The 19,329-nt window shown below is 46.9% G+C and overlaps 1 protein-coding gene across 1 annotated transcript in view; it reads right to left on the minus strand.

The window, feature by feature from the left end:
• The window catches only part of LOC114259872 (uncharacterized), a 46,330-nt gene extending 30,913 nt beyond the window's left edge, over positions 1-15,417 (minus strand). Inside the window, exon 1 of the mRNA XM_082900399.1 lies at positions 15,140-15,417. Within this exon, the coding sequence (XP_082756525.1) occupies positions 15,140-15,417 (278 nt within the window). The remainder of the gene's footprint in view (positions 1-15,139) is intronic.
• Between the last annotated feature and the right edge of the window lie 3,912 nt (positions 15,418-19,329).

The raw sequence follows: 19,329 nt of genomic DNA on the forward strand, positions 1-19,329 counted from the left end.
TCATTCTGCACACAGCAAATCCTGAGTGAACGGCCCAATCTGACAAGACGGAGTTCAAAGATGGAACCGGTTGGAGTTGAAGCACGCTCAAATATAGAGAATGGCACCGCATTCTGAGTATAGATGATTTTTGAAATTAAATAAGGGTTTTTCAAACCGGGGTATCGAGCCTACAACTGAACACAGCGGGGAGGACTCAAACAAAAGGGTACACGACCTAAACACAATGAGACACGCTCGGAAGAAACCTAAAGCAAAGGTTGAGGCCGACAAATCAAAAGACACGACACACAGACGCGTCAACGAAGACGGGGGACCTCGGATCACGAGGAGCCAGTTTCTCTGGGTATTGTTTCCCACCCTTTCTTCATTTGTGATTCTCACATCGCTCGACCCTCAAACTCGGTTTTTCTTGCAAAACCCTTTTCCTCACTTTTCTCTCAACTCACACCTCTCTATTCTTCATTCTCTCATTTTTCGTCCCTCCCTAGGGTGATTGATGGATAAATAGAAAGGTGTGGGTTCATGCTCAATGCCGTTAGCTCACAGCTATTTCTTCTGGTGGATAGAGTGCCCTTCTGGCAAGTATGTTGACGACGGGGGGGAGACAGAACGCCTGGCTCAACTGTGCCCCTAGTTCATCACTTTAACCATTCTTTGTTTTTGCTTTCTACTAAAACAGTTTTGATCAATATGAGAGTCGGATTAACGTACTTGTTCGATTTTTGATTTGAAAGCCATGCAAGTCAGGTTGTAAGCATCGAAAATTTTCCCTTTTTTGGGTCCAAGAAAATGGTCCAGTTTTGGAAAATGGAATAGTTTTCGAGAAAATAGTCAACCTCAGTAAAAATTTTCAAAAACTATTTTGCAAACAGTCAATGCTCAACGAGCATGGAACTTACTCTTTGAGATGCGCAACCTCGGATCGGAGGCAATGGAAAATTGCCCCTGGCTTAAAGGGGGCGGATGGCAACGGGAAGTTGCCCCTGGTTTGAATGGCGTCTCGCGACGACTCGTGGCAACGGAAAGTTGCCCCTTGTTTGGACAGTGCCGCAACAGTCCGTAGGCAGTCTTCATTGGCGGTGGTCGAGCTCTTGGACACAGAGGTAACGATGACGGTCACAACAAATATATGGACACAGTCACCTTGGAGGGTGTTGGCGACTGGACTTTGAGATGAAATCAAAACCATTGCATGGACTGAGACGCTATGAAAGCGTTGGGGGCTGGACTTCATGAAGAAGTTGCCTACGTATCCCAAACATGGGAATCAAGCCTTACGTAGTTCCGGTTAAGGTACACTCGGGTATTTTAACCTTCACTTTTCAGGCTCTAACTTTTGCCAAGGCGCCCGATGCGGGTTTTCGACCTTGCGAGCTTCTTTTATTCATTTTCTTTTGTTCATTTCTTTTTCTTTTCTTTTCCGCATTTTTCTTTTCTTTTCTTTTTTGCTTCTTTCTTTTTTGCTTCTTTCTGTATTTTTCTCTTGCTCTAACTTTTGCCTTGGTCGCCCTTCCGGGTTTTCGACCCAGCGAGCCTCTCAAAGGGTAAAAGTGTAACAAGTCCATGCCAAATGGTTTTTTGAGTTGAAGCCTCTCTGTGTCTAGGAGAACGACTGTTGCACTGATTTGCGGAAGAACCCATCATGGTTGTTCCACGAGCTTCTTCTGGTGAGATCTAATCCTTTGGTTCAATTTCGGCGCCTCTTGGTCGAGGGCTGCTTCAAAACTGGCCACACGAGCCTCCTCTGACAGTTGACTGTGGAATGTTCCGAATGAGTTCGAGGTTCGAGACAACAGGTCGAATCTTGAGGCTGAGAGCGATCCTAGGTTGCACAATCTCAAGAGCGGTTCCACACAGGTCTTCACAGGGCCGTGTAAAACATTTGCTTTTGAAAGTTTTTAAGAAAGCGACAAATCGCTCGTGCAGAAGATAGTGTGGAACCAATCTGGATCAAGCCAGGGTCCTTCTTAGTACTCACGCCGACAAGCATGATTTCATTCATCAAGGGCTTAGCATGCCTCTCTTTCTCTCAAAATGATCAAAATTTTGCAAAACCTGAGGAATTCCCTCCTCTTCGTTTTTATCACCGCGGTGTTCAAAAGAGGTTTTTGAAAAACTTAGGTCAATGCAATGAGTTTGGCGCGCAGGAGAGCATGCGAGATGTACCGTCAGCCCATTCAAATCCTCTGGCACTTAAACTGAAAGAAAGCATGAAAGTGAGATAGCAACAGCTGTTTCATTCAGATTTGTTGGTGTAACTGGCCCCTCGGCAGAAACAGACTCAAAACAAAAACAGGTAATTACAAGACAAAATGGTGTTCGGGACAACAACCCCAGAATCACCTGGTATTCTATACAAGGGGGACTGACTCGCTACAACAAGACAGACCTTTAAGCAAAAAGACTGACTCAAGACAAAGAGACAGACTCAAAACAAAAGACTGACTCGATACCCAAGCCAGGATTTACAAAGCTAGCGTGCGTTCACAGCCACTCAAAAATGCGTGCCAGATGCCGCCCGTAGGTGGTTCACCTTCTGATTACATACTTGCAGTATCTGTGTCCTCAAAGTCCAATAACTGGGTGGTAACAGACTTGGCTGAGGTAGGCGGGAGGATAACCTCGTTGTCAATCAAATCTTGCACCTCATGACGGAGGCGGAAACAATTGTCGGTAGCATGGCCTGTCTGCTGGTGGTACACGCAGTACTGAGCAGCATCATGCGTAGCAGGGAGATTCTTCGGGAGAGGACGAGGCTCCAAGGGTTTAAGGTGCCCCCCCTCGGCAAGGATCTGAAGTGCCTTGGACAGAGGCATGTAGAGAGCATGAAAGGTCCTGCGCCCCCGGGGCAGGTACTTTGGAATCTGAGCGTTCTTACTAGCCGCACAAGCGAAAGGGTCGGCAGGCGCCACCTTAGCTTTCTGATCTTTCCCAGGTGCAGAAGCGGGAACAAGAGGAACTGTTCTGGCATGACGGGGCCTATCCCGATTTTCTGACTGGCTTGAACTACCATCAGGTGGAGTGGGGAAAGCATCCTCCACAGTTTTTGCCACAACTGCGGATATCTGTTGCTTGTTCATCCCCCCGGCTTTCAAAGCCTCGACTGCCCACAGCAGTTGTTCAATGGGATCGGCATCTGCCTTCATTTTGTCTTTTCCTCTGGCCTCAACCTGATCGAGGGTTTGGGTTGATATCGGCATGTCATTGCCATAGTTGGAGGCCATCTCCGGTTGGCTCAGTTCGATCACAATTCGCCCCAACAGCAGGGGCTCCTGGGGCACAAAACTCCCGGCATATGGCGCGGCTGGAGGTGAAGCTGACATTCCATAGGCGAGATCCGCCACAGACCTCTGGAGATCACCTATCATCCCCATTAGTTCGAATGTAGTAGGCTCGCGAGCCTGGTATAGTTGGGGGGCCCAAACCGGGTGCGCAACAGGCGACCTGGGTGGATGTGACACATCAGTGTTGGCCTCACTTTGCAGAGTGATCCCCTGCTCCAATGCAGCCGTCATAATCACGATCTCTTCCGAATTCTGCGTCATTATAAGCCCTGCCTCGGCAAGGGGGGGTACTAGCTATTCTGTACCAATTCTCTGGACACTCTGGACTGAAAGGAGAAACAAACAGCATTTCAGCCAAAACAGATCAAACACGGGTGTAGCTGAACAACTGTACTCTACTGCTGATCACTGTTCCCAGAAATCACTGTCCCAAAAGCTGAACCTGATACCCGCAGATAACTGATTTCTCAACAACACTGATACTGGTGCCCTCAGGCCAGGTACTCAAACTTGCAAACTGATATGTATTTTCCTGTAGAGATACACTCTAAAAGCACAGAGCAAATAAAGAGAGCCAAAACACCCCTATGTTGGGGTAGGGTTTCCCTGTCCTATTTTGTCAGGAGCTAGGGTTTCGCTCTGCATGCAGCAGTTTTCAAACAACCTAACATCGGGTAAGCAGCCTGTCCTAACTTGGAATGGTCACTATGGATCCGAATTTGCACTAGGTCGAATGGTCGAAAAGGGTGCCCCGGTAAAACCGGGGTTTGTGTTCCCATACTGTCAGAGCCCATAACCGGTCAGCCTTATGGTCATGTCTTGACAAGACAAGCCTCTGGCAAACCGTTCAGGAATGGCAGATGGCAAACATTGTGTTCCTAGGCGCACCAATGCACATGCAATGCAAAGAGACACATAAACAAAATCAAAGCAGGATATCACGAGTTCGAGTCAAGCTCTCTAAGTCCCCAGCAGAGTCGCCAGAAACTGTAGCACGCGCCCGCGAGGGACCCCGCTACTACAGTTCGGACTCGATTTTGTGTCACGGTTCTTAATCTCGAACCAAAGAGTCCAAATCTGGCAAATCGCTTTGAGAAAACAGATTTTAGGAAAGAAGTGCCAAACATGGACTGCTTTGCCAGATACAGAGTCGCCACCTAAATATTTTAAAATGGGGGAATTTAGGAAACCCTGACTCGGTGCCAAAGGCCACGTGTCCGTCATCACTGGAGTTGTCTCGGCTCGGGAGCTAGGGTACGATCGGGGAAGGTCAGCTATGAGCACCCCCTTTCGCCCGGTCCGAAGACCGGCCTCTACTAACCATGATATCCGATTTTGAAAACGTTATGTGTTCTTATTCCATTTGTTAGCCTAGAATTACTATGTTATGCGCACAGCAAACAAGTATAGACTAGATTGCCTAATTTGGAAATAAGCATTGCATATCCGTTTGTTTTGGAAAAATGTTTTGGAATTTGCTACTCGCAAGTAGGCTAAAATATGAATTTCAACGAGTTTTTCCAACTCAAACAATCCAACCTTCACCCACAGGCATCCAAACAATTATATCACGTAAGCATTTAGCCGCATGGCAGACATACTGTCATGGCAACACTCGCACGCATGCAGTATGCTAAAGCAGGAAAATACTTACATAGTACTCCGTGCCAAAACAATAAACTAGTTAGCAAACATGCATGATCCTAATTCATGTTAGAGTGGCTAATGCAACGCATGCAAAATGCAATTAGAGTAGGCTCGGCTAACCTAAGCATGGCATGTGAAATGCAGTCAATTGATGCACGTATTCAATTTGGAATTGAAGTACAAATGCAGTTAGCGTGATGTACCGAGCCCGGTGCATGCAAAACAGATGAATGAATGCACGCATGCATTGCATAAGGTATGCTAATTTGAACGTGCCCTAATCTACCATCAAAGCAGGTAAATAAAAGGGAAGAAAGAAGTGGGGATTGGAAGACATACACACCACTCACACACACTTATTATAGATTTGCCCTCGCCCGGAGGGACCAAATAAATAATACAAATTAATTAAATATTACAAATTTCCTAATTAATTAACAAATTAACTAAGCTAGGAAAAACAGTAAACCACCTCGGGAGGAAAGCCAGATGCAGCGCATGCTCGGGTCCCGTTCGGAAGTGCACGGCCATGCATAGTTTGCCTCTGTTTTCCCTGCTCTGCTCCTCTGGAGGCTACCAAAACCTCAGGGATGTTTCTCTAGATACTGGGAATCACCACCGGCTGAGTATAATTACCACCGGCAGTGGTATGTGGTCACCGGCACAAAATGAATCCATCGGCTGGTGAATTATTGCCGCCCGGCAATGTACACTGCCGGTCGGCAAAGAATGCCTGCAGAACCTGCAACTCACAGCAGTAGAGGACATAACTTGCATGGCAATACAATTCAAACAATGTATGCACCAATTATGCCCTCTATCATGTTTATGACTCAAAAGGACACGTGTCTCGATTCTCGGACCGCCAATCACGCATTTCCATGCATGACGGCCCAAAGAATCAAGTGTGCAACTTTCATGTCAAATGAAATGTAAACCAAACAAACAAAACCAAGGCCCAATTCCTATCACCAAGTCAAGGAATATGGCATGCATGCAAGATGCAATGTAACCTAGGCATACATGCTAAGGATGCAACATGGCATGGCAAGACACTTATGCAAGCATACAAGCAAACATGAGGCAATGCAAATTGATGGAAGGGTGGACTTATACATGATTTAGGCAACTCTAAATAGGCCTAAAACAATGGCCATAGTGCTATAATAAGGGACCAAATACACATGCACGCATGCACATGATTAAGGGCCAACACTTAGGCACAAATGGGACAACTCTCAAACACATTTGAAAGAAGGTAATCATGGACAATTAGCATGCAACATAAGCTCTGAAAATCATGTTAAAACATGGTGCCAAACCAAGCAATAAATCAAGCTAAACATGCAACAAATGGCCCAAGTGCTTGAAACAAGTCAAAGGGGCTTGAACCATGACCAAGCCAACCAAGCCTCACAAGGCTAAGGGGACTTAAAATAGGTTCAAGGCAGACCTAGACCATGCAAAGGGGACCCCCTAGATGGCATCTAAGTGGCTCAAAATCAAAGGCATGTACAGTGGCCAAAACATGGAACATGCTAGTCAAGCTTCTAAAGCTTCGAAGAAGTGTCCAAAGCAAACATACAAGCATGCTATAAGGTCTGAAATTATGCTAAAAATGATGCCAAATCATTAGAATAAAGCAAATAGTGCATGCTACAAACTCACACACTTGAGGCCAACAAGCCAAAATGCAAAGGGGGCATATAATGCGTGCCATGGCCGACCCAAACAACTATGGACAGACCTCTAGCATGGCAAAATAAGCACACAAGCTTCACAAAACGAGACCCAAAACATGCTCGAGCAAAGGCTAACAACCTAAGACATATTAAGGCAATAACAAGGCATTACATGGTAGGTATGCTAAGCATGCATGGTGTACCAAAACCAACACACAACAAGGTTATATCATGGCATAATAAGCATGGAAAACAGCCAAGATATGATCAATACACACTCTAACATGATGCTCTCTCAAGAGGCCAAAAAGGGTCCATTTCAAGGACAACAAGGAGAGGGGGTGACCCTCCCCTTTTGGAGACTTCAAGGCACCATCTTCGCCACTGAAATCCCTCAAGATTTCAGTGGTGAAGAGGCCCAAACACCAAAGTCTCGAAACTCACTCAAAATAGCACAAACTGGGGCCTTTCAAGGCCTAAGAGGGGTCAAACACCTCCAAACCACAAAACACTCTAAACAAACAATTTAGAGGGCCTAAAAGAAGAACTTTTTTGTATTATACACCAAGCTAAAAAATGATTTTAAGACAGGTAGAAATACAATGCAAGATTGGGGAATAAAGAGGCAAAATTGTTACCCTTGAAGACCCCTTCACAAATGGTGCTCCAACAGCCCTCCTTGGCTTGAAAACAGCTCCAAAACTTCAAAACCAACCTCTTAGAACCTCAGTAGCTAAGTGAAGGTGAAACACTATGTGTTTGTTTGCAATAGTAAGACACAAATGCACTTAAACACACACAAGAGGGAGATATAGAGATAGAAAGTGTATGGTTTCTAACCCTAGAACTCAAAACCCTAAAAATGGCTGTCTAAAAATATCTCAAGTCTCTCAAATGTCTAACCCTAAGGCCAAGAGAGAAGGCTCTCTCTTATAGAGCCTTTTGTCTTGTAAAGCTTACAAGACAACCATCCAAAGAGAGAGATCCCTCCATACACGTGTATGGAGGGGAGCCAAAAGAAAGACACCTGTGATAAAATATTTGCAAAAGCAGATGCACAGTAGTCGGCCAGCCAAAGATGCCATTTTGGCAAAAAGGAGTGCCGACCGGCAACAAAAAGTGCCGATGGTAGCAAAAACCAGCCGGTGACCTCTAGCCACTGCCGGTGGTGTGTGGGGATGCCTCACAAAGCATTCCCTGCCCCTCCAAGGCAAAACACAAGTGTTTGGTGCAAAACCAGACACTAAATAGTCGAGTTCGGAGATCCGGAGGCAAGGCACGTAGCCGAGACCTCCGGGAACTCCAAACGAACACAAACATGGATGATCACCGAGTGTTCAAATGGTGACGTCCAAGTCTTGAGGACGGTCAAAAATGGGGTGTCTACAATGCACTATTCACGCTGAGTCGCACTCCGCTGCACTTTCCGTTTCTCCACGCTGCGGTAAGGTTTTGGAATCCGGTAACACTTGTCTTTAGCGTTGGCGAGCAAGAGGTGTGTCCTACCTTCGAAGACTTCCAAGCTTTGATGGAATCCGAGTGCGATGAGGACATCTTGCCTCAGCTTCACTTTGGCCACGCCCAAGCCTTAGGGCGCTTGTGTGGACTCACTATGCACGACGCTCGATCTTTGATTTGTGGCGGAATGCTAGATATTCCGAGTTTGATTTGTCGGTTTTCCGATGCCGGTGACCGCGGTGACCATCATTGGCAAGGCTTTTGGCGACATGCCCTTTGTTTGTGCATGCTATCCCATTTCTTGTTCGTCTCGGGCTTCGGAGGATCCAACGTCCGGTTGATCGAGATTGCCCAAGGCTTGAAGGAGGGCAAGAGCTACGTTGCCCTGACTCTGGCTGAGACATTGATGGGCTTAGACGCCTTCTATCGCCGAGAGACGACCAGATTTGCGGGGGATCCACTATTGCTGCAGGTAATGTTTCCCACCCAATCTCATATATGTGTTGCTCACCTCACTCGGCCCTCAAGCTCGGTTTTTCTCACAAAACCCTTTTCTCACTTTTCTCTTCTCGTACGTCTCTCTATTTTTTATTCTCTCATTTTTCATCCCTTCCCAGGTATGGTTGATGGATAAGCTGCAGGTTGTGGACTCTTGCTCAGCATACTCAGCTCGTGGTTACTTCTTCCGACAACGTCTAGTCGATGCCCTTGATGAAGGCTGGTGGTTCGACTAGATGTGCAGTTTGTCTGCAGATCGCATTGCTTGGCGGTGCTCTTGGCTTAACCTACCGGCGATGGGTTACAGCATGTCCCGGCAAACTGGGATTCAGTTGATTGGCTTAACTCACTACATGTTCTACTTCCTGTTCCAGTTTCAACGCCAGTTCGGCCATGATCAGATTTGTCCGCCAAAGGGAATAGAGTACCCAGCTGCGTTCCCAGCCCAAGGTGCGCAGCTTGCTCGACAGGCCGCAGCATGGAGGACTAGAGAGCTCCTGGCCCTCGCTCCCTCTTTCAGTTGCACTTTGTCTGACGAGTGCGTAGATTGGATCAATGAAGAGGCACAAACTGGGCCCAGCTTGGCATCAGGGGCTTCAACCAGCTCTGGGAGGGGGCGCAGGAACACCTGACTTATCTATGCCCCGGATTTATTGCTTTATTAGTACTTTCAAGTTTTCTTTATGATCGTAATAAAAAGCAACTTCAATTTGTATGCAAGAGCAGGAGAACTCTGTATTGAAATCAATGAAATTAAAGGTTGTGAGTACTGAAAGTTTTCCGCTTTGGTCCAAAAATGGTCTAAGTTGTAAAAAGATTAATTTGAACAAAGTCAACTTTTTATCAAAACTTTTCAAAACAATTTTTGATATGGATCAGAACTGGACATGCCTGAAATCTGTCACTGAGATGTACAACCCCGGATCCTAGCAACTGGAAAGTTGCGCCTAGTCTGAATAGCACCGCGGCACTGCACAGCAACGGAAAGTTGCCCCTAGTCTGAAAAGCACTGCACCGGAGATTGTAACCAAAGCTCTTGAATGTTGAATAGACAAAGATGACCAAGATGATCAAATGGACAAAGTTGATCGGGGAAAAAGTTTATGGCTGGACTTCAGGATGAAGTTGCCTACGTATCCCAAAGATGGGAATCAAGCCTTACGTAGTTCAGGCTTGGGTTCACTCGAGTATTTTCACTCTCCTTTTACGCTCTAACTTTTGCCAAAGCCGCCCTTTGCGGGTTTTCAACCTTGCGAGCTCAGTTTTTGTAATTTCTAATTTTTTGTGCTCTAACTTCTGCCTAGGTCGCCCTTCCGGGTTTTCGGCCTAGCGAGCCTCTCAGGGATAATATTTCTTCAACCTGTCCATGTTGATCGGTTGTGAGAACTCTAGGCCATCTAGATCCATCAGAACCACAGCCCCACCTGACCAGATCGACTTGATGATGTAGGGACTAGTCCAATTGGGTCTGAACTTGCCCCTATGGTTGTGAATGGGAGCTCGGTTGTCCTTGAGCACCAAATCTCCTTCTTTCAAATTCCTGGACTTAACTTTCTTGTTGAAAGCCCTGACAATTCTACGCTGATAACCTTGAACATGGTACAGTGCTTTCAGTCTTCTCTCATCAAAGAGCATGAGTTCTTCAAATCGGCTCTGCTGCCAATCTACCTCGGCTATCTGACACTCAGCCAGCACTCTTAAAGATGGAACCTCAATTTTAATAGGTAGGACGACCTCCATCCCATAAACCAATGAATATGGAGTCGCCCCAGTAGAAGTTCTGATTGAAGTCCGGTAACCCCACAGAGCAAACGGCTACTTATCTGGCTAATCCCGGCAGGTTTCCACCATTTTCTGCAGTAGGTGTTCGATATTCTTGTTGGCGGCCTCAACTGCTCCATTGGTTTGCGGCCGGTATGTGGATGACTTATGAAAAGCCACGTTACATTTCTCCAACAAGTCAATCACTTCCTTCTTGAAGTGAGAACCGTTTTCTGAAACGATCTCATTCAGGACCCCATAGCGGCAGATGATGTTGTTTCTGATAAACTTTGCAACATGTGAAGCTTTCAACACCGCATAGGATTGGGCCTCGACCCACTTTGTAAAATAATCTATCGCGACCAGGATGAACTCATGCCCATTCGACCCCTTCGGAGTAACAGCCCCGATCACATTGATTCCCCAAATTGAAAATGGCCATGGTGAAGTCATATTGTACAGCTTCGATGGCGGGATATTCATGCGGTTTGCATGGATCTGACATTCGTGGCATCATCGAACAAAGCCGATACAATCCTCCTCCATGGTGGACCAGTAGTAACCCTGTCTGAGGATTTTTCGGGCCAGCATTACCCCGTTCACGTGTGCTCCACATTCTCCTCCATGGATGGCCTCTATCAGGCGTTTTGATTCTTCGGCATCAACACACAGTTTATGCATTCCCAGATGACCTCTCTTATATAATTTTCCTCCACAGATGATGAACTGAATGGCTATTCTTCTGATTGCCCTTTTATCCTTGGCATTTACCCTTGGTGGATACGCTTCTTTCTCCAAGAAATTCCAAATATCGTAATACTAGGGGTTCTCATCTTGAACCTCATCTATAGCGGCAATCGACTCGTAAGCCGGCACAAATTTCTGGTCGATAATGACTGGACTCATCCGGACTCCAAACGGGATGTCTATCATGGAAGATAGAGTTGCAAGTGAATCTGCGAACCTGTTATTTTTTCTTAGTAGATGAGTGAAGTTTAGCTTCTCAAACCGAGGAACCAGCAGGTCCAAGGTCTGATGGTACATTATCATCTTTTCTTCTTTGACTTTCCAATCTCCTTTTGCTTGAGACACAACAAGGTTCGAGTCCCCGATGACATCCAACCGTCTTACCCCTAGTTCCAGGGCCACTTCTAAACCGACAAGGCACGCCTCATATTCTGCTTCGTTGTTCGAGACTTTGAATCGGAGTTTGAAGGCTAGAGGATACGGGAAGTGTCGGGTGCTATCAGCAACACCCCTATCCCATACCCGTACTGGTTTGACGCTCCGTTAAAGTACATCGTCCAAGTTTCATCATCGATATGCAAAATGGCCTCATCTGGGAATAAGTACTCAACTACTCCACCCCCTTCCACCGAGTGATCAGCTAAGAATTCTGCTACTGCTCTTCCTGTAACTGACTTGTGCGTCACATATTTCAAATCGAATTCGGAAAGCAACAACAACCAACGAGCCAGCCTACCCGTAAGCGCCGGTTTCTCGAAAAGATATTTCATGGGATCTAGTCGTGAAACCAGCATTACGGAGTGAGCTAACAGGTAGTGCCACAGCTTCCTGGTAGCCCATACCAAAGCTAGGCAAGCTTTCTCCAATGGCGTTTAACGAGTCTCATACTCTAGCATCTTCTTGCTCAGATAGTAGATGGCTCTTTCCACTTTGTCCTCTGATTCTTGTGCGAGCATATAACCCATTGTAGTTTCAGTTACTGAAAGATACAGAACCAACGGCTTCCCCGGCTCAGGCGGTGACAGCACAGGTGGGTTCTATAAGTATTCCTTGATCTGTTCAAAAGCAGCTTGGCATCGGCCATCCCACTGGAATTTCTTTCCTTTCTTCAGGAGGCCAAAAAGTGGTTCACAAGTCAAGGTTAATTTTGAGATAAACCGTCTTATGAATTGCACTTTACCTAGAAAGCCTCGCACCTCCTTTTCAGTCCTTGGTGGTGGCATTTCTAAGATGGCCTTGATTTTGGAAGGGTCGACTTCGATACCTCTCTGCATAATTAAGAACCCCAGCATCTTTCCTGCTGTAACGCCAAACGTACACTTCTGAGGGTTCAGCCACAACCGAAACTCCTTGATCCTTTGGAAGAACTTTTGCAAGGCGGCGTAGTGGCCCTCTCTTTCTTTGGACTTGACGATCATGCCGTCTACATACACCTCAACCTCTTTGTGGATCATGTCGTGTAATATTGTGGTCGCGGCCCATTGATATGTAGCTCCAGCATTCTTCAACCCAAACGGCATTACTCTGTAGTAGTATGTCCCCCACGGGGTGGTGAATGCAGTCTTTTCTCGGTCTTCAGGTGCCACCACTATCTGGTTGTAACCTGAGAAGCCATCCATAAACGAAAGCAAAACATGCCCCGCTGTGAAGTCCACTAGCTTATCAATATGCGGCAAGGGAAAGTCGTCCTTCGGACTAGCTTTGTTCAAATCCCTGAAATCCACACACACCTTAATCCTACCATCCTTTTTCGGCACCAAAACGATGTTGGCCAACCAAGTCGGGTATTCGGAAACCAGCAGGAATCTTGCGTCAATTTTCATGGTGACCTCTTCGTTAATCTTGAGGGCCCAGTCCAGGCGGATCCTTCTGAGTTTCTGTTTGATGGGTCGGGCCTCGGGATCAAGAGGGATCCGATGCTGTACAATGTCAGGATCGATTCCAGGCATGCCTTCGTAGGACCACGCGAAAACATCTTTGAAATCTTTTAATAAAGCGACTAAGCGCTCGCGTTCCTCCAAAGACAACGTGGACCCGATCTGGACCAGCCGCGGGTCCTTCTCAGTACCAATATTCACAGTAGTGATTTCATCAACTAAAGGTTTAACAAATCTTTCCTGTTCTTGTTCAATTAAGCGTTGCAAAACCGGAGGAATTTCTTCCTCGTCGTTTTTATCAAAATTTTGAAAGTCCTTATTCAAGCAATAAATCAAGGGCACAGAAAAGTACTCAGAAACCACAGCCACATCATTCTCATTGAGTACTTCCAAACCGTCCGATTCTTCCATTACAACAGACTCGAAAGAGAAAGAAAAAGACGACCTAGACAGGACCGCGGCATCCGGCTTGTCACCCCCAGGAATATCGAACTCAGACTCAGTCGAGCTGGAACCTGATTCTGACTCACAAGACTCAGGGGAATCAGACTCCGGCTCACTACCTGACCCGGTGCTGCTTGACAAAAATCCCTCTTCGTACTGCCAAATGAGAGAGAGTGCGATGGATGCATCCAAAATGCTTGCTGGTAGGCCCCCAGCCATTTCATTCTCGATCATGGACACCGAGAAGTTATCCCCCAAGCACTTTTGTTCGATCGGAGGATCTGAAAGTAGACAAGTCAGCGCTACCCCCATTTCAATTTCAAAGTCCTCAGACTCCACTTTCCTACTCTGCTTAAACTTAACTGTTGGGTCTGTCTGCTCTTCGGCAACATCATTCCCGAATAATTGCAGGTCAAAGAAGATCTCGAACCCCGGCACGCGCTTCCTCTCTGCGTTCAACCATGGCTCTGGGAAGCCATAAAATGGAAAGTCCTCCCCCTCCCGGACGAAGCGTCCGTTTAGGGTACCCTAGATGGGCCGGTGTATCAACTCAAAAGGCTTCCCCATCTGTTTCGCTCTGGCCCTTCCAGCCATCTCCTTACCTTTTCTTATCCAATCCTCTTTGGTGGGTAGATAACCCAAGCCAAAGGTATGTGGGTTGTGTGGCACTTCGGCCAATGCTGCGACGCCCTTCCGGCCACTCTTTCCTAATCCCATCCCGGGGACGTGTTGGAGTTTGTTCATGAGGTATACTGATTGAGCACTGGCATACACGCCCTCATTAGCTTCCATGATGTTCCGTACAACCCGAGCCTCAGCTAAGGTAAAACCTGACATGAACACATCCTCCATACCGTGCTCAATTTCCAAAACCAGCGTGGATACTTCTGGTGGTGGATGGATCGACGAATTCCCAAAAACAATGGCTACTCCCTTCCCATGGGGGTATTTCATCATCTGATGCAAGGTGGATGACACTGCCTTCACTTGATGCAGCCATAGCCGCCCCAAAAGCAGGTTGAAAGTTGCAGGAACCTCTAAGACATGGAAATCTATCTCATGCTGTCCCGGCCCAACCTTGGTCTGGATTTTCACTGTCCCCATGACCTCTCTGCTCGTGTTGTCATATGCCCGAATCACCTGGGCCGTCGGCACAAAGTCTGCGATTTTTAAACCCATTGCATACGCTGTCCTTGCCGGGCAAACGTTGATGGCGGATCCAGTATCAACAAGAACCACTGGGATCCATTGGTTTCTATATTCCACCGAAACGTAGAGCGGCTTGTTGTGGTTCGCCCCCTCGGGTGGCAATTCCTTGTTGGAAAAAGTCAGCATCGGGGTAGCCCCTCCCGGAAAAACTAATCCCACCAGCTGCTCTGGCGTGGTTTCTATTGAAAGCTTGGCCTTGTCCATTGCCGATAGGACGGCCTGTCGATGAACACGTGATGCCATAAGCAGTCCCCAGATGGAGATGTCTGCTTGTATCTTTTTCAACTGCTTCAATACCGCTTCTTCTTCGAGTTGCTTCTCTTTCTGATTCTCTGCCTCCTTATCTTTCCCAGACGCCTCTAGCTGATCTAGATGTGGGGGCTTGAAATACCGTCCACTTCTAGTCATGTGATCGACTTCGCCAATGTACTAGGTATCATCTGGTTGGTTACTCCCCCAATCCTCATCCGTGTGGGCAAGACATAAATCATCGTCCTCCCACCACATTCCATCGGCAGTCGACAGACACCTGTCCGGCTCCGGTATGACTGTTCTCGTACTCGTAGTACCCTCCATCCGTATGCTCGCAGTATTCTCTGTTTCTGTGTACATAGCAGTTTCAGTCCCCTCGTGGGCTTTAGTTTTCCTAATTCTCTCAGAATCCTCAAACCTTTCCCGTTCCAATTGTGTCAGTACAGCTAGCTGTTCAACAATTTCTGTATTCAAAATGCTCCACTCCTGAGTGAGATTCTTGACACCAGCGCTCTCCGGCGATATATTCTGCTCTTCAGCCCTTCCGACCGTCATTGACATTCTTGCCCCTGTCGAGCCTCGTTCTGGTTGGAACTCTTCCATGACATCCGGTTGATCATTCAGCCACCCGGTAGCCTCTGTCGATTCCTCATAATCAAACCAGTTGACTGCTGTGTCCCCTGAATCTTGGTCATCGAAAAACTGGAGGTTGGCAAGGTCTCCTTCCACAGCTGTCAAGCCATCTGTCCTCTGTCCAAATCTATCTCCTTGGATCATACACAGCTCTGCCCTTGTCGGCAATTCCACATTGGCCCATCCTGGCCTATTAATGAAATGTAGTCACTCGGACTGTATACCTTCTCAATAAAACTCCCAGATTCCTCAAACTCTGGCTCAACAATCCCGTTTTCCTCTGAAATCTCCCCTCTTCTATCTTTAACAGTCACCACCATTGGTTCGAGTTGGGTTTTGGAGATGTCCAACATGCACAAGTCAGTGTAGTCAGGAAGGGGCACCTCCGGCTTGGGTAGGCGGGTTGGGGTAATATATGTGCTGGGATCGTAAGGCACGACCCCAGTCTGGATAAAGTTGATTCTCTTGGGAGGTGGAGCTTGGTTGTGCGGTGAGAGAGGGTTTGTTGTAACATTGGGTTTCTCGAGAGGCAAAATCACCCCGTTATTGATGAGATCTTGAACCTCATGACGTAATCGGAAGCATTGGTTGGTGTCATGACCGTGCTGTTGGTGAAATGCGCAATATTTGGCTAGGTTGTGGGTAGGGGGAAGCTTTTCTGGTAGTGGCCGCGGCTCTAGGGGCTTCAAGTGCCCTTTTCTAATTAAAACCCCCAGGGCTTTGGACAAGAGCATATATAGTAGAGCGAAGGTTCTTTGGTTTTTGGGTGGGTATTTGGCTGTTTGTGTATGGCTTCCGGACGCACCGGAGAATGGCGTGGCTGCCATGGGTCTTGGAGGGGGGGTGGTGGTGACCATGCTCACTTCGGAGGGCCTTGTAGTTGTAGCGCCGCTCGGGCCTGCATTGTTGTTGCGATTGAAAGTTCTTCGGGGTTACTCCCGGTCATTATCAATTAAGCCCTGCTTCAAGGCGTCCTCAATCTGTACTCCCATCTCATGCAGATCTGAAAAGGTAGGGAAGGGGAGCACGATCATTTTCTGCATCAGCTTAGGCTGGAGATTGCTCACAATCATCCTAACCTGATCTTTATCTGTGGGCCTTAGGGTCATCATCGAGGCCTTGGCCCTCCACCTGGTCACAAACTTTGAGAAGCTCTCCTTAGGCTCCTGCCTCGTCGTCTCGAGGTCACGAGTCGTAATCTCGATTTGCGTGTTATATGAGTATTGTGCAATGAAGGCCTCAGCCATCTCATCCCAGTTTCTCTTGATGTCATCTTTGGCGTACCAGACGGCCGCCACACCCAACAGGGTCCGGCCGAACAAAGATAGCTTCTGTAATCGAGTGAGGCCCATCGGCCTTAAGATATCTGAAAACAACCTCAGGTGCACTACGGAGTCCCCGGACCCATCAAATCGGTCAATGTGCGGCATCTTGAACCGATCTAGCAGCGTCACAGCCGTGTCAGTATACCCGTCCTCAATATCAGGGATGGTCTTAACTCCCTGGGATTTCTTAAACATCTTTTCCAACTTGCTCAGTTTTAATGCTGTGGGGTCCACTTCGAACTCGAAGGGAGAATCCGTTGCATTGATAGGCATGGGTGCCTTGGATAGTTGCGGTGGAATCGGGGGCGAAGCTGGCCCCGTTGGGATGTATGTATCTTCTTGAGTATTCTGGACGTTTGCCGTTTCCTCAGGTATTGGGACTCTTGCTGGGGGAGGAACCTGGTGTAAAGCAGAGGCTCCGTTTTATTGTTGCAGCTTGGTGATTAGCTCGGCCTGCTGGGCCATGATCTCGGCTTGTTGTTTGGCAAACTCATCCCGGCGAACAGCGTATTGCTGCATGGCTCTCATGGTCTCTTGCATCTAGCGCATCATTTCTTCAACTCCTGTCGGTACTGCCATACTGCCCTGGTCTGTCTGAACTACTAGCGCATCATTTCTTCAATTTCTGTTGCTACCGCCATACTGCCCTGGTCTGTCTGAACTACTGGTGTATCTGCCTCTGTAGTAGACTCGGGAATTTCAACCTGACTATTCACAGACCACTGATCTGGCAATCCTGGTACCGATACACTGCGTCTTCTCGAACTCCGTCTGACAACCGGGGGTAAAGAGTGAAACACTGGTTGTCCGTCTACCAGATCCTCAGATCGATGGAGTCGGCGACCTCTAGTCCAGAGTGCTTGGGGAATATCTACTGGGTCAGAAGCAATCGTGCTAAACTACCTAGCAAGAAAATAAATAAAGTAATAAGGAAATAAATAACCAGACAAACGGGCAGCATAACAGCGTAAAATAAATACACAACACATAGTCGGGTATCACAACACACGGTTGATAAGCTGAATATACTGTTCCTCAATACTGATTATTGTCCCCGAATCACTGTTTCCAAAACTGAACCTGATAGCCGCAAATAACTGATCCTCAAATACTGAGCTGGCGCCCGCAGGCCTGATGCCCAAACTTGCAAACTGATACACGCATTCCTATAGAGACACACTCTAAAGCACATAGCAGATAAGTGAGAGCCAAAACACCCCTATGTTGGGGTAGGGTTTCCCTGTCCTATTTTGTCAGGAGCTAGGGTTTCGCTACGCACGCAATGGTTTCAAACAACCTAACATCGGGTAAGCAACCTGTCCTAGTTTGGAATGGTCACTATGGATTCCGAATATGCACTAGGTCGAATGGTGGAAAAGGGTGCCCCGGTAAAATCGGGATTTGTGTTCCCATACTGGCAGAGCCCGTAACCAGTCAGCCTTATGGTCATGCCTTGACAAGACAAGCCTCCGGCAAACCGTTCAGGAATGGCAGATGGCAAACACGGTGTCCTAGGCGCACCAATGCACATGCAATGCAAAGAAACACATAAGTGAAATCAAAACAGGATATCACGAGTTCGAGTCAAGCTCTCTAACTCCCCAGCGGAGTCACCAGAAACTGTGGACGTCCCTGAATGCCCCAGGAGGATGAATCCCGTTCTGTTTATTTTTTGGGTTCACTACAGTTCAGGACTCTCAAATTGTCACGGTTCTAAATCTGAATCAAAGAGTCCAAATCCGGCAAATCATTTTGGAAAACAGATTTTTAAAAAAGAAGTGTCAAACATAGACTGCTTTGCTAGATACAGAGTCGCCACCTAAATATTTTTATTTTGGGAAATTTAGGAAACCCTGACTCGGTGCCAAAGGCCACGTGTCTGTCATCACCAAAGTTGCCTCGGCTCGGAAACTTGGGTACGATTGGGAAAGGTCAGCTATGAGCACCCCCTCTCGCCCGATCCGAAGATCGGCCTCTACTAACCATGATATCCAATTTTGAAAATGTTATGTGTTCTTATCCGGTTATTAGCCTAGAATTACTACGTTATGTTCACAGCAAATAAGTATAGACCAAATCGCCTAAATTGGAACAAAACATTGCATGTTTGTTTTGAAAATGGTTTGCTACTCGCAAGTAGGCTAAAATGCAGGTTTTGTCACCCTCAAGTGGGTTTTAGAAAAGATGGTTTTGCCACTATCTAGCGGGCTTAAAACTCACAGTTTTAATGCATTATTCCAATTTTAGGTAATTTAACCTCCACCCACAGGCATTCAAGGAGTTATATCACATAAGCATCTAGCCACATGGTAAGCATGCTGTCGTGTTAACATTCACACTCGTACGGGGATACTAAAGCGAAAAAGGTTACAGTGTACTCCGAGCCAAAACATAAACTAGTTAGTAATCATATGCATGATCCTAGTTCATGTTAAAATGGCTAATGTAACACATGCAAAATGTAATTAAGATAGGCTCGGCTAATCTATAATGACATGTGAAATACTAC

The sequence above is a fragment of the Camellia sinensis genome, chromosome 13 (assembly GCF_055761805.1).
Source record: "Camellia sinensis isolate YWXY chromosome 13, ASM5576180v1, whole genome shotgun sequence".
NCBI lineage: Eukaryota > Viridiplantae > Streptophyta > Magnoliopsida > Ericales > Theaceae > Camellia > Camellia sinensis.